Source organism: Megalobrama amblycephala, linkage group LG11 (genome assembly GCF_018812025.1).
Source record: "Megalobrama amblycephala isolate DHTTF-2021 linkage group LG11, ASM1881202v1, whole genome shotgun sequence".
Lineage (NCBI taxonomy): Eukaryota > Metazoa > Chordata > Actinopteri > Cypriniformes > Xenocyprididae > Megalobrama > Megalobrama amblycephala.
The window spans coordinates 7806790-7823001 of NC_063054.1; the positions used below are offsets into that span (position 1 = coordinate 7806790).

The following is a 16212-nucleotide window of genomic DNA, read 5'->3' on the forward strand; positions in this document are numbered from 1 at the left end:
GCTGTGTAGAGTGTCTGAATTCAGAATACTAGTACACAACTCTTACTACGCGTGCCATATAAATTACATGGGTGAAAAGGGTAAGAGTACTATGCTAGTATGCTGTTTTCACCAATGCTGCATCCGAAATTGAATACTTCCCTACTATATAGTATGCAACAGTATTTGAAAAGAGTAGTATGTCTGAATACATATTCGAGAAACTGTATAGGCGAAAAGTCCCCGGATTACCTACTTCCGCAGAGATTCTGAAGAGCGCATTCGATGGACACTTCACTATCCATGGGAGAGGATTTATGCATGGAAGTGAAGCGACGCAACTGATGCTGGTAGGTCATGTGTACTACCTATATTCATACTATATAGAACATACTTTTTTAACTGTTGCGAATTAAATTCAAATGTAGTACCTACTCAGACAGTATTTTGGATGCAGGGCAACAATACTTATAAACTTATCAAACTTATTTATCAGAGATAAGAATAATTTAATTTGCCCCTCAAAAATGGCCATATCACCCCTTATGAAAAAGTACACTCTAGCATACTTTTGAAAAAAAAATATATATAGCTGAAGTGTGAACTAAATTTAATATTTTGGACATGAAATTTAATTGTAGTTTAAAATAAATTAAATGCAATTAGTTTGACTGACATGTTTATATGTAATTTCATAATTACTTCTATGGTCCTTGAAATATGGTTAAAGTGTACTGCCACATGTAAGTATTTATGGTAAACTAAAATATACTTTAATTTATACCATGGTCTGTCTGAATACTTGATTCAGATTGGCTGGAAGGTGTGTGTTCTTTGCCTCCTTGTCATGAATTAAAATTGTGTAATGCACACACTGATCTATATATGTGACTGGAATGCTAAATTTCATTATAGATCAGTGAATGCACACCTAGCCGTAGATTATCCATTATAATTTCTATTGAAACTTAAATATCATGTATGTACATATTTGTAGGCTATATGTGAAATTACTAATTACACATTTGTAATGATGAAGTTGCAATTTAGTACCTTTAACACATTAACTTTAAATATAATATCAAATAACACATTACAGTAAAAAATTATAATTAAGTACTTTAACGTTACATGTTCTTAAGTAACGTTACGTTAGTCAACACATCCATGACAAAACATTATTAAAACAATGATTTATGCATGTATTTGAATGAAAATGCACTTTTTAAAAGTATATTAAAGTTAAAAAACAGTAATGAAAATGTACTCTCTTTAAGTACGCATTATTATCTGCAGGTGCAGTTTTTTTTAAGAATACTGTTTTGAATATTTGAAGTACACTGCAAGTGCACATTCATTTTCACAAGGGACGCTTCTAAAGTTATACAATTGAACTAATGACGGAATTTGAAACATTTTTTAAACATTATTTTCACCATTAAGCACTCGACACATTAAAGAAGACGCTACATTTAAAACCTTAACGTTACCTGTGTATCTGTTATTGACCTCGGATCCTGGTTGCTAAGCAGCCAGGCGCTTCTGAAGATGACGACACCGGAAACGACGAGAGACTGTCACTGCAGCCGTATGTTACAGCAATTTCAGAACAGCAGTACTAGGCCAGCGGTCTCCGGGAAGAGTTTTACAGCCGAGCTAAGTAACACATAATTATGGCGGAGAACACGGTAAGTTCGCGTTTTTGTAATGTTTTATTTATTTTAATATTATCGCTGAACACACACACTTTTGGTGCACGCTCGACTTCCGCTTGAAAAGGCGGTCTGGAGTCTGCAGTGCCATGTTGGTTTGAACGCGACCAGTGCGAAATTAAGGAAGTGAATCCTTCTTGATTACATTTAACTTGTATCGTTACAAGCTCTCTGTCGCAATTATTTAAGTAAAATATATTTTTCCAAAGCTTATTGACTCCGAATGGCCTTCTGAATTCTTCCTATCACTTAAAATGCAAATGTACGGGCCTCTCTCTCTCTCTCTCTGTGTGTGTGTGTGTGTGTGTGTGTGTAAAGTTCTGCAAATAAACAAAGTAACGAAATTAATAAAACATCTGTCATGATTTACTCAGCCTCATGTCATTACAAACCTATAAAACGTTCTTCAAAACACAAATGAAGATGTCTTTAATGAAACCTGAGGGATTTTTGTCCCTCCATTCAAAGTCCATTTCTCCAAAATCCAATTTTGATGCTTCAAAAAGTTCATAAAGAGATTGCAAAAGTAGCTTTATATGATGAACAGATTTAATTAAGAATTTAATCACATATTGATCAACACACATACATAGAGCACATCAAATATGCATGTGCTGGAGAACCAATGAGCAGAGTTCCCACGGGTCATGGGATTTCTGGAATATCATAGAATTTTAAAAGGTCTATTCCAGACATTGAAAGTCAGGGAATTTTATATATATTTTTTTGTCCAAGTCATGGAATTTCAGGGATTTCCATTTATCAAAATGTAATCTTTCTATACCATTTTTTTTTATTATTGCGTTGTCGTGCATTTTGCATATTGTTATTTTAATTCTAATTTTCAGCAGCATTTTGTTCCCTTCCCACTCGTCAACTGGCAATCACTTAAGTCAAATGCAGTCACCTGTACCTGTTAACTATGGCAAACATGCCAGGAAAATGTAATTTCAAGAGCTTTGGCTACAAAATGACCACTTCAAAGACTGTCCTAACCAGCCGTGACACAACAAAGGATTCTATTTTTGAAATGGTTTCTATATTTCTGGTATTTTGCAGCTAATAGTTCAGGGCCCCGTTTCAGAAAGGAGGTTAAGTGGAAACCATAGTAACTTAACCTGCTCCCGACCAGGGGTGAGTTTCCCGAAAGCATCGTTGGTGAACCATGGTCGTAAGTGAACCTACGACGGAACTTGCGACCATAGTTCGCTTTGGGAAACGCACCCCAGGTTAGGTTCACAGAGTTTCTTCGGTAAACCCAGAGTTTCCTTCGGTCTCCTCCCCTTTTTTAAAGTGCAAGTGATGTTTAAATAGTTCACACATTCATTCACACTGCAAAAATGCTTTTCGTACTGAGTATTTTTTGTCCTATTTCAAGTACAAATATCTAAAAATTCTTAAATCAAGATGGATTTTGCATATAAGAAAATTATATAAGATATTTAGTCTTGTTTCCTAGGGGGATCTAAATTAAGTGCATTTTACTTAAGTAAAATTATCAATATCTGCCAGTGTGATAATAAAAATAATCTTAATGCAAAACGAATTATTCGGAGTGTCTATTACTAAGTGCAAATTTACAGTAGCTCCGCCCACAAATGTCAGACCAGGTTACAATTGTCGTACTCTCGAATTAAACTTACATTGACTCAGAAGTGTCTAGACGTCCTTTTGTCATGTGCTGTTGCCATGGTGAATCGTAATATAGGAGCTCCATTGCTGATGGCTTTTCATAGTCGTGGTGCACGCGCTTAACTCCAATTCAACCTACTCAGAGTCGATTGAACTAACTCAATTCAACTGTTCTGAAACTGAAAACTCAGAGTTTCCCATCTCAGAGTAAGTCAACTCAGAGTTCAAGTTTTAACTCAGAGTTGGTTGAACCTCCTTATTGAAACGGGCCCCAGGTCATAGAGAGGGAACAGGGACATAAATGCACAATGAAAAGTATTTATTGCTTACAGTTTGAACGTTTGTTTAATTTAATTTATATTATCCATTGTTGCTCTCATAGTGGCTATTAAAGTCATGCAAAATTATATTCAAGCTCAAAGTGTATTAAGATTGTCAGTCACTGAGTATGTATTTTGAATAATGTTTTATGGTTTAATTTTGTTTACTTTAATTTTGTTTGATTTTCGTGTTTAGCTGCGAACAGAGCCCGCCCGCACTCTGTTATGATTGGCTGTGATTTGTGATTGACTTTGGCGTCTTGTAGCTTTATCATGTCTGGTTAGGACCTTAGGACACGGTAAGCTTAAAAAAAACAGTAAGCCGCCTTTTCACTGCACACGATATTAGGATACGACTGTCGCATTTGGCCCTATAGTGGCAGTCGCACAGGATTTTCAATTTGGTCATGCGTTGCCGTTACCGTTGTTTATTCACCATGGTAGAATGAATAAATATGAATAAATTGATATATACACATTGGATAAATTATCAACATTACTTCTGAAGGAAAAATATTATGGGTTTTCATACATATATATTAATATAATTCCAGGAATTATTAAATAATTATTTCAGATTATTTCATTTATAATCATAACCATTTTACAGAAATAGCCTAGTGTCAAACAGACTAAGATGGTCTGCAAAAACTAAATGTGAAGAAATAAAAAGACTGAATGATGAACTTGATGACAAACATAAAATCTTCTAGAGCGTTTTACCCCTGAAAGCATAAAAACTATAAATTAATTTCTGTAGAAATAGTACAGAAGTGCATTTAACAGGTAAAAGCGCAAAAAAAAAAAAAAGGTTACTTGTGTATGAGATTTTAACTTAGTTTTGTACTAAAAATGTTTGTGAACAAGTAAACAAAGCTTGCAAATGGATGGTTTTAAAATACTGTCTATGGCTGATTTTTGTCAGCTCAGTGCTTAGCACAACAGCGGCCTGTTTTCCCGTTCATTATAGGTCATTCAGCTTTTTAGTCAGTGAAAGTCAGGGAATTTGACATTTGACTTAGAGTGGGAACCCTGAATGAGGATTGTTCTTGCTTGTGACAAGCCATGTTTTAACTTCATCAAGAAGTTAAATCTGTTCATCACTTTTTCAATGTCTTTATTAGAAGTGTCAGTTTTGGTTACATAGACTTTCAATGGTGGGACAGAAATCTCATTAAAAATATCTTCATTTGTGATTTGAAGATGAATGAAAGCCTAATGGGTTTGGAATGTGTATGACCAAGTAAATAAACACAAAATTTGGGGGTTTAATGCATACTCTAGGCAGTGCCTGGTTGAAAACCTATGTCGTCTTAACTATGTTTTTTCTTGTCTTTGCAGAGACATATTACAGTTCTGAAAGGTCAAAAATTCCCTGAGTTGCAGAAATGCACAAAATGCTGCAACAATTTTCATTGTCCTTTTTGTGCGGCCAGTGTATTTAAGCCCTGCAGACCGGACAAAGTCAAATTACATCTGAAAAGCCACTGTAAAAAAGCAGTTGTCCATGGAGGTATAAGTATATAGTGTATAGTGTACATATACTGTATATGAGTGTATTTTGTGTAGCATGTGTATACAGTATATGTGTAGCATAAATGTATTGTACCTCAATATTTTACTAATACACAGATATCTTTTTTTCTTTCAGATTTCACTATTCACAGGTGTGGACTGGGCTGTAGAGCATCACTCCATTTCCACTGTATGTTCTGTTCAACAACAATTCTAAGGAGAGGTGATTTTAAAAACCATTTACTAGTCTGTAAACATAAGCTGGATTCAGAATCGGCCAAAAAAATGCTGTCAATCACCAGTACGGCAGTGACTGCTCCAACAATCATAAACGCACCATCAATTACCAATACAACAGGAACCGTTCCTGCAATCATACACACACCGTCAACCACCAGTACAGATGTAACCGCTTCGGGGATTACAGATGGACCGTCACCCGCCGGTACAGGCAAGATTCGTGTGCGGCCTGTTATTAAAAAAAGATGCCCAATGTGCAATGTCCTCATCAATAAAACCAATCTACAGAAACATATTGAACGGAAACACTCCGACCAGTCAGAATTGGACATTGGTGACACATTTCAGCTTACAAGTCAGTGTATAGATGAGACCAATGGGATATTTACAGTTCTTAAAGTTGTAAAAGGCCACAGCGTCCCGCTTCACGTACAATACAAGCCATTGGGAGAAAACCACAGCGTTCTCTGCGAATCGAACGAGTGCCAGGTTAACATAGATATTGCGCAGAGGAGTGGTATCACGTCGTACCAGTGCGTGCATATCAGTGCAGCGAGCTTTTGCAAGTCTTTGGCTGAACCAGTCTCACTCAAGGAAGAAGTTTTAACAGAGATGGTGAGAGGAAAATGGTTCAGCGAGAAAAAGAAAAAAGAATGCCTTGCTCTGCAACAGCTTGCCAATAGTAGCTGCGTACCACTTTCCGTTCACACCTCAATTGGCATCTCGACAACAAAAACGTTCGTTTCGGTTTTTGAGCCCAATGTGTCCTCCTATAGCCGTTTGGGCCGTGTCATGGTTGTTTATTACACCAAATTGAACTCATGGCACTGTCCCTGTACCAAAGTACGACGCTCATGTCTGCACAAATATGTTGCCAAATGGCATCTATTTCAAACGCACCGTGAGCTATTGAGTACTGATGGATCACCACACAACACGCCACATTCAGAAGAGGAAGGCGTCACAGATGACACTCATGTGTATCCCCCGAAAAATCTGGGACTGGAGTATATGGTGAATTACATTCTTCAGAACAAGAAGATTCCTGCCGTTCTTCCAGAGGATATGCGCATACCATCGACACGCAAGGACTACCCACGAAACCTTTGTCCAAATGAAACCTCATGTCAGGGATGTCCAGGCGAAGTCCCTCTCAGCGATCCTATTTTAATTACACACAACGCCAAAATACTGACCAATTGGTGCATTATTCAAGGTAGGATATATTGCCCTTACGCTTGTGCACAATTCAGCTACATTGTCCTGGAATGTAATGCTTGTTTTAATCGCTAGATGTTGCCACGTACTGTAAGCAGTGTCCGCAGTGTGGGATGTTTTATCGATACCAAGAGTGGAAAGATGGCCTTCATAACTTCAATGATCACATCCTCCTTGACATAACTTTGTGCTTAACCTTGAGGAACCTTCTACAGGTAATCTTCAGTCTGACTATATCAGGCAGTGACATGATGCTTTTTTTATCTTAAAGGGTTAGTTTACCCAAAAATGAAGTTTCTGTCATTAATCACTCACCCTTATGTCAAACCTGTAAGATCTTCGTCCATCTTCAGAACGCAAATTTATTTTTGATGAAATCCGAGGGTTTCTGAACCACACATAGGCAGCAATGTCATTGCACCTATTGACGTCCAGAAAGGTATTAAAAACATCATTAAAATAGTCTATGTGACTACAGTGGTTCAACCTTAATGTTATGAAGCGACAAGAATACTTAAAAACAAAACAAAAATAACAACTTTATTCAACAATTTATTCTCTATGTTAGTCTGCTATGCTGTTGACACAGTGAACGCAGTGCAGTGCTTCTGGGTTCTAAGTCAGAACGCTGACTCATTATTGGCCGGCTCCTGCGTCAGCATCACACACATGCGTTGTGCTGCTCATGTGAGCATCAGACAATACAGAGCTGGCGTTCGGCTGTAAAACACGGACGCGCTGAACTGCGTTTACTATGTCAACTGCATAGGAGACTGACAGGGAAGAGAAGAAACTGTTAAATAAAGTTGTTGTTTTTGTTTTGTTTTTGCGCACAAAAAGTATTCTCGACACTTCATAACATTAAGGTTGAAGTCACTTTGACTATTTTAACGATGTCTTTTAATACCTTTCTGGACCTCAAAAGGTGCAATGCCTTTTGTGTGGTTCAGAAACCCTCAGATTTCGAGAGGGTGAGTACTTAATGACATAAATTTAATTTTGGGGTGAACTAACCCTAATTCCAAAAATTAGTCAATGTCTAGGTCAGGGATGGACAACTCCGGTCCTGGAGGGCCGGTGTCCAGCAGAGTTTAGCTCCAACCCTAATCAAACACACCTGAACCAGCTAATCAAGGTCTTTAGGATTAGTAATCCTAAAGACCTTGATTAGCTGGTTCAGGTGTGTTTGATTAGGGTTGGAGCTAAACTCTGCTGGACACCGGCCCTCCAGGACCGGAGTTGTCCATCCCTGGTCTAGGTGGTACAACTGACCTTATATCATTATAAAAAAACCCTTATTGAGAGAAGGAAATTCTTGAAAATGAAACCTTAAAGGTGCTGTATGTGATTTCTCAAATTCGTTGTTGAACACTGTTGATATTTGAAATCAACCCAAACAAACCCACCCCACTCTTCATTGCTCCGCCTCCAAAACTCACTCTCCAATCCTAACCACCCTGCACTGAGCCGGTCTCGAACCCCGGCCCAATCGCTTGCTGGCATGTGAGGCGAGTGCACAACAAAATGCTTCATGAAAAATAAAGCACAAGTGATGAGCAAACGACAAGGAAGCACAAAAAATGAACATACAGTACACAAGAGTAAATACAAACGAGTTTGTTGTTAATCGCCAACAGAACAGCAGCTCTAGACAATCAAAACCCAGTGTTACTTGCATGATAAGGAATCAAAGTGGCCTCCACGTCTGTTTTCAGGCCTTCCCGCTTAGCTCTCTCCAGCACTGGAAAGCTTTTCTAATATAAACGCTGGTCCTAAAGCGCTTGCCCAGTCATAAACCTTCATTGCAGTGATATTCTTTTGCGCTCTTTTGTATTGTGTCCCATCTCTCATTTTGCAGGGTTTTTTTTTCTTATTTTCAAATCTCCCTCTTGCTCGTTCTCTCTCCTCGACCGTCATACACCCTCTAATGCTGACTGGTTACACGTTTGTTGTTGGTATCAGCCCGGCTAACTTCCAAACAGTGTATCTAAAATAATACTGAGTCCACCTTTAAGTAGTTTGGCATAATATTTTATTATATATATATTTCAACAAAACTGGTTAAAGGTAGGGTAGGCAATTCCAGAGATCCCACACTCCCTTCAGAGCGCTCTCCAAAGCCACGCCTCCTCCAAAACACATGAACACGCAGGTAGCGCACAGCAAGAGCAGAGTCTGCAAAGTGTCATGAGAGGCGGTGTTAAATTACCTCATGTCTCAAAGCACATAACATTACAATAATAATGAATGTAAACAACTTACAGAGATCTGACTTGTACCACCTGACTGCTGCAAGTTAATTTCGGCATTGATAGTGCTGCTGGAGAAACACATTAATGGTTTAATACATTAATTGTATTGAATGTGCACTTGTAGTGTACTTCAATCTTAAAAGTATAATTTTAAAAATCTGAACTTGCCAATAATGAAATTAAAATCCACATAAGAGTACTTAAAGAAAGTGCACTTTTATGACCGTTTCTTAAGTACACACAAAAAGTGCCTTTTGTTTTACTTTAAGGTACATTTTAAATCATTGTTTCCTGTTTTGTCAGGCTCTAAAGAAGCGCACTTTTGTTGCGTCAACTAACATAGTAAAGCAGATGTAAAGTACCTGACTATAATTTAACTGTAGTGTTACTTGATATTACATTTAATATATTTTAAACACGCAATTATTTATTTAAATAAATATGTATTTAAATGTAATATTTATGTATTTATTTAAATGTATTTAAATTTACAGTATGACATACAAGTACCGTTCGCAGTACAATTTAATAAGAAAACAAAACAATGAAATTACATATAAAGATACTAATTGCATTTAATATAAATTTTAACTATAATACTGTACATTTTTATTTCATAGTAACATGCTAAGTGTGAAAACATTAGCCTACATTCAGTTCACACATAAGTATATTCTTTTAAAGGGGTGGTTCATTGCGATTTCACTTTTTTAGTTACGTGTTCTTCTTCTTGAGTCTCTCCATCATTGTCCGACTCCGGTTTCTGACATTTTCAGTGAGTCTTCGTGAGGTAATCGGCGCTGCTATCACTATGTGCTAACATGAGCTCTTGGAACTCCGCCCTCTTCTTAGGAGCAGCAGCTTGTTTGCATTTAAAGGGACACACACAAACGGAGTGTTTTTGCTCACCCTCAAAAAGTGACAAATTTAACATGCTATAAAAAAATTAAAAAAAAAGATCTGTGGGATATTTTGAGCTAAAACTTCACATACACACTCTGGGGACATCAGAGACTTATTTTACATCTTGTAAAAGTGGAATTATATGACCCCTTTAAATTGTATTATTTTCATTTTATGCACGATACATATACATATGCTAAAGTGTACTTATTTTTCACAAGGGATACAAAGGGTACATTCCTAAGAATGTTTCATGTAGACTTTTAAAAGGTTTTTATCTATCATAAACACTCGTAACAATGCCACTAATCCATTAATGTTTTAAGTATGTTATTTTTACATCAAAATGTTGAAATTGTTTGAAACTTTGTTCTCTCTCTCTTAGGTCCATACTTCAGTGAGCAGAGCAGTCGAATTTTTGCAACTCATGACAGGTGTGGAGTTTCCACCTCCAGACACAGTGCTGCAGGCATATTTACAGTTTGAGGCCCTCACAGATCATGATTACAAGTATTCATGCCCCTCCTGCGGCGATCATCCTCCTGTGGTGATCTTGGGTGTGCACAAACAGAGCGCTTCTTACTTATCAGGTATAAAAATTATATTGTTCATCTGCCAGTTTGTTTCTTTGATACTTTTTTTGACATGTTTTTGTCATAGTGAAATACTCCTGTTATGTTTTCAGAAAGTGACATTGAAGAACCTCTAGATAATTTTAAAGGGGAGGTCAATATGGAAAAGTTCTGGGAGACACTATCCAAAGAGATGATTTGTCGAGGATTTGTTGCAAGTACATACATACAGTGCTTATTACACTATATTGTGAACTATTGAAAAGAATGCATCTTCAGATTTTCTTTTTTTTTTTTTCCCAATTTACTGTTTTAGATGGTGAACACAATCCATTTGCAGTTCCACCAAATTATCATTTTTGGGCTCCTTGGATAGGCAAGAATACACGGCATTCAGACACTGTGCTAAACACAGAGTTTGAGAAAGTTCGCACTTCAAAGTCTGCATCAGAGTTTTTAGACATAACAGTTACAGAGGACAGACTCAGAGAAGAACTTTTCAAACAGAAGGTTTGCTTTATGCATAGAAGAAAACTTAATGCTTTTTTTAATGAATAAATTCAAATGAACATTTATGAAACAATATTCTTTTTGATAGGATGATGTGATTAGAAGTTTATGCAACAAATGTGGTGTGGACTCCACCGGATCTCGCAGTGATCTCCTTCTTAGATTGGCCAGTGAAATGAAATCCAGCCAAATATATGACCAAATCTATGCAAAAATCTGGAGTTGCTCTGGTGAGCTTATTTTTTACTCTACTGTTTTAGCTTCATTCAAAAGCAATATCGTGAAATATTACAATTTCTAAGAAATGTTTTCTATTTCAATAGTTATATTTCTTCTCTCTTCTGTTTTTAGGAGGCTGGGGAGTCATTATGTGCCCCTGTGGAATTGTTTACAGTCTAAAATGCAATCTCCGAGCTGAGAGCCCTCGAGACTTTGCTGATTTGCTGTTATCATGGCAACATATGCCTAATGTCATAATTTATGACTTTGCGCAGGGTCTTGCTACGCACACCAATCTAAGGGCGCCGGAAAAGGTTCCAATCTCTCCATTTGAAGGACTCTTGGTGGAGCCAACTCAAGCTAACATAGAACTGGCTAAACATGGACAGCTAAAAGTGTCACTGCCTTGGCTGGATGAAAAAATGGGAATGACAGATCCTCACGGACACCCGGTGACTGGTTCATCTGATCATTACGTACTTCATGAAAGCAACACAACAAACAGTAGAGATGTTCTGAGGAAGCTCTCGCTCGTGCCTCAGCTGGATGGCAAAGTGAATAGTGAGGTTGCAGAGCAACTATTTGCTAAAATGAAGGAAAACAACTACTTTTTGTCTTTGTCATCGACGCATATGTTTCTAATGAGGAACATCATTCACCATTATAATGAAAAAAAGGCAGACAAAGTGAGCACCAGATTAACAAAGAGTTCTGGATCCAACTTGCTGACTGATGTGTATGGACAAGCTGTGTTGGGTAAATATAGATGTAAATGATATAAAAAAAACAGAAATGAAGTGACATAAAATGACATTCAAATAAATACAGACTTGTAACTTTAGATTCTTTTGTGTTGTAATAGAAAATCCAGGAGGAACCAGAAGCACCAGTTATGTGATTGAGGACCCAAAAACTCAATCTCTGATAATCATGAGCAGCGGTAAGTGTTTGCCAAGCCCATTACATTACATCCTTATACAGGTTAAAAGGGCTATTTTAATGATTATCCTAAGGCCTTAAGGCCTGTACACACCGGGACAAATATCGCACGCGTTTATCGCCAGCGTTTTTCGAGACGAAAAACGTGTTCATACCCAAGCGATTTTCACTGGCGATGCGCAGAGTGGACGTGCAAATTCACTCCCTGCCAGTATATGGCGCTTGTACTTAATGGTAGTGCAAATAAACATATTTATGATATTAATAAAGTTAAAGAAGATAAAAATGCAGATATAAAATAGCATATACAGTACAGTCCAAAAAGTTTGGAACCACTAAGATTTTTAATGTTTTTAAAAGAAGTTTCGTCTACTCACCAAGGCTACATTTATTTAATTAAAAATACAGTAAAAACAGTAATATTGTGAAATATTATTACAATTTAAAATAACTGTTTTCTATTTGAATATATTTCACAAAGTAATTTATTCCTGTGATGCAAAGCTGAATTTTCAGCATCATTACTCCAGTCTTCAGTGTCACATGATCCTTCAGAAATCATTCCTAATATGCTGATCTGCTGCTCAAAAAACATTTAATGTGTACAATTGTACAAAATATTTGTGTACAATATTTTTTTTCAGGATTATTTGATGAATAGAAAGTTCAAAAGAACAGTGTTTATCTGAAATCTAATCTTTTGTAACATTATAAATGTCTTTACTGCCACTTTTGATTGATTTAATGCATCCTTGCTGAATAAAAGTATTCATTTCTTTAATTTCTTTTCAAAAAAATAAAAATAAAAATTCTTACTGACCCCAAACTTTTGAACGGTAATGTATAATGCTACAGAAGCTTTGTATTTCAGATAAATGCTGTTCTTTTGAACTTTCTATTCATCAAGGAATCCTGAAAAAAAAAAGTACACAACTGTTTTCAACATTGAAAATAATCATAAATGTTTATTGAGCAGCAAATCAGCATATTAGAATGATTTCTGAAGGATCATGTGACACTGAAGACTGGAGTAACGATGCTGAAAATTCAGCTTTGCATCACAGGAATAAATTACTTTGTCAAATATATTTAAATAGTACACAGTTATTTTAAATTGTAATAATATTTCACAATATTACTGTTTTTTTACTGTATTTTTAATTAAATAAATGTAGCCTTGGTGAGCAGATGAAACTTCTTTTAAAAACATTAAAAATCTTAGTGGTTCCAAACTTTTGGACTGTACTGTATATGGCATATGAGAGATGTTAGTCAGAAATGGTAGTGCAAATAAGTTACAATGACAGTAGTGCAAGTGAACGGTAGTGCAAATAAACATATTTATGAAATAGACATTCTCAACTATATTTCTTGAATGTAAAAGAAAAAAACAGTAAAAAACAACAGAAATAATACACATCTATTGGCGTGGCCAAGAGGTGGCAGAGCACCCATAGCGTGCGTCTCAATAGTTCAGTAGTCAGGGCACTGATCAGGGAGTCGGCCACATTCATTTACACGGTATACTGATACACGATCTAGCTAGCTAGGGAGCAGTTTGAGAAGCAGGGATAGTTTGTAGGGGTCTTCCTCGTCTACTTACTTTCTCTTCGTTGTCTTGGTATCAATGTGTGCTTGGCAAGACGGTTTTGTACTTGAGCGCCACCAAGTCGTGTTTTACTGTAACTTCAGCATTTCCAGGCACGTGAACAAAAGCGCCAATCTCGTTGTTCTGCCAGTGTTTAACACGGTGCGTCAAACCAAAAAACGAACCCGGGGCGTTTTTTAAAAAATGACACTTTTCCGCCTGCGTTTTTCGCATCGGTGTTGCACACTTCACATTGGCGGCCTTTGTTTAGTCACGAGGCATTAAACGTCGGCGATAATCGCGTGCGATATTCGTAACGGTGTGTGTGAGACTTCAGTGTAAATGCCCACTGCTGTGATTGACTTTCATATTTGCATATGAAATAGCATTATTACAGCTTTCAAGATTAACTAATCGTGTAAAGTGTGGATTATATGATGAATATTGTAGTCGATCACAGACATGTCGAGCACATGATGCAATGATCTCGTCATTGCAACTGGATTTCTGAACACTAACGAATGCTTTCATCATAACTAACAGTGCAAACACACTGTAAATAAGAGATTTGGCGCGAGTCCAGAAGCTCAGTCACTGATAAACTTGCGCCATTTGATTGACAGCTCCAGTGATTGCAAAGGGAGCATTCTTCTATTTATAATTTAATCACAGTTTAAATAACAGATTACTTTCATCCTACTAAGAGAACATTGTAAAGTTGACTGTTAAGTCATCACTGGTTTGATTTACTGGCACATAGACAAAGATCATCTTACTGTACATGAATCATTACAAATCAGAAATCACTGATCACAGATCAGGCATTAGAATTAACACAGTTACTTACATGTTGTCGCATTACTGTCGAGTCCATATTCGTAAACGTCTGTTTGTAAAGCCTGCTCCAAAATTGTGACTGATTTACCAAAGAATCCACAGTGAAATGTACCGCATACAAATAAATAATGCTCAACTCATTCACATTGTTGAAAATAAATAAAATAACCACATTCCTAGCATTAGGATCCTTTGGAAGGTGTTATTTTTAGTCCAGTGAGTGATCCTGTGCTCACGGGGCCAAAGTTGCAATGGTGAAGTAGGTGTTAATTTTCCTCTGCAGAAGCTGTCTTTCACCTACATTCCAGGACGAGTTCGTTCGTAGGGCTTGGTAACATTAAAAGCTGTTTTTGGACTAACAAGGAAGTTTTCAGTTCTGAAATTTACAGGATATTCTTATAGTACGATGACCTCTTATATATCAAAAGCTCAAGGAAAAAGTTGCTTTCTCAGTTCATTAACCCCTTTAATAGCACATATGTTCTATATGAATCTAAAAAAAATAATAATAATAAAATTAATGTGTTTGTATTTTTCTTTTCTGTCTTGAAGCTCGACTGACCGGGCCTTCAGCACAGACAACCCATTTGGAAGTTGGAAACAATATTGTGTAAAAAATTTTCTTGACCTTCATTTGACAGTGGCTTTGAATTAAATGCTGTGTTACTTGTGGTTAACCAAATGACTGAGAAACTTTTATTATTATTTTTTTCCATAAAATTTTAACTTTACCACTAGGCCAACAAATTGCATTCAAAGACTACAGTGTGATTTCTAGATAATGGATGTTATTTATGTTTGTATTATTATTATTATTATGTAGCATTGTTGTCTGCAAATTGCTTGGAATTTTTTGTTTTTTTAGGCTAACCAGAATTATTATTTTTATTTGTATATTTCTGCAGGACTGTTAGTATAGTTGAAATATATTGTTTGAGTATTTCATGTGTGATGTTTAATTTATTTTAGTTTTACTTAAAGCAACATCAATGTGAATGCCATAATTTATTAGGATTTGTTATTAAATGTTTATTTTGTATTATATATGATTAAACATACATGACTACAAATGCTTAAACTTTGTCTTTAAGTAATGTGCATCATCACGAACAAGAAAGGAATTATATTATCTCAGTTAAATATTTTAGATGTAAATACAGCACATTTTAAATTTAATAAAGAGGTTTTTTGTAATATTTTGGTTATATGTACGTCTTTTTGGGGACGTACATATTTTGGGACAACATTTTGATTTTTATGTATGTTTTATTTACTAAAATGTAGATTTGTTAAAGTTGTTGTGGCATTTTAACTTTAACTTTTTTAAACCTTAAAGCAGCTGGAAAAGCAATGCCTTAAAACTCTCTAAATTACTTGAAACATATATTTAATAACTTAACCCCTTCAGACCTGAATTATGTTCCACTAAGCAAAAAAAAATTAATCCACTTGATATTTGCTCTTCTTTAAATTAAATAGTTAAATTACGAATTTGTTCTCATAATTTAATGACTTTTTTCTCATAATTTAATGACTTTATTCTCAACATTTTATCTCGACTTTTTTTCTCGAAATTTAACGACTTTTTTTCCTCATCATTTAATGAATTTGTTCTCATAATCTAATGACTTTTTTCTTGTAATTTAATGACTTTATTCTCAACATTTTATCTCAACTTTTTTTCTCGGAATTTAACAACTTTTTTTCTCATAATTTAACGAATTTGTTCTCATAATCTAACGACTTTTTTCTCGTAATTTAATGACTTTATTCTCA

The 16212-nt window shown here is 36.0% G+C and overlaps 2 protein-coding genes across 7 annotated transcripts in view; one reads left to right on the forward strand and one right to left on the reverse strand.

Moving 5' to 3' along the window:
- Nucleotides 1-16212, reverse strand: part of LOC125279048 (uncharacterized protein C2orf81 homolog) — a 101486-nt gene that overhangs the window by 52581 nt on the left and 32693 nt on the right. For 3 of the 6 annotated variants that reach the window (XM_048208518.1, XM_048208515.1, XM_048208517.1), the window contains exon 1: nt 1470-1608. The exons of 1 other annotated variant lie outside the window; for it this stretch is intronic. The gene's annotated coding sequence lies outside the window, so the exon portion shown is untranslated. Of the gene's footprint in view, nt 1-1469; nt 1609-16212 lie in introns of those variants that run through there. 2 more of the 6 variants (XM_048208514.1, XM_048208512.1) reach the window with 2 other exon arrangements.
- On the forward strand, nt 1529-15506 carry LOC125279044. Its single transcript, XM_048208508.1, has 11 exons — nt 1529-1667; nt 4985-5156; nt 5295-6614; nt 6692-6831; nt 10157-10361; nt 10457-10561; nt 10660-10853; nt 10942-11083; nt 11205-11828; nt 11935-12012; nt 14989-15506. Exons 1-11 carry the CDS (start codon nt 1653-1655, stop codon nt 15048-15050), a joined length of 3057 nt encoding a protein of 1018 aa, XP_048064465.1. The 5' UTR covers nt 1529-1652; the 3' UTR covers nt 15051-15506.

Excerpts from the sequence above, each read along its gene's own strand:
- LOC125279044 (XM_048208508.1), top strand. Across the intron at positions 5,157-5,294 it reads AAAAGCAGTTGTCCATGGAG|ATTTCACTATTCACAGGTGT; the intron begins GTATAAGTATAT and ends TTTTTCTTTCAG. Across the intron at positions 11,084-11,204 it reads AAAAATCTGGAGTTGCTCTG|GAGGCTGGGGAGTCATTATG; the intron begins GTGAGCTTATTT and ends TTCTGTTTTTAG.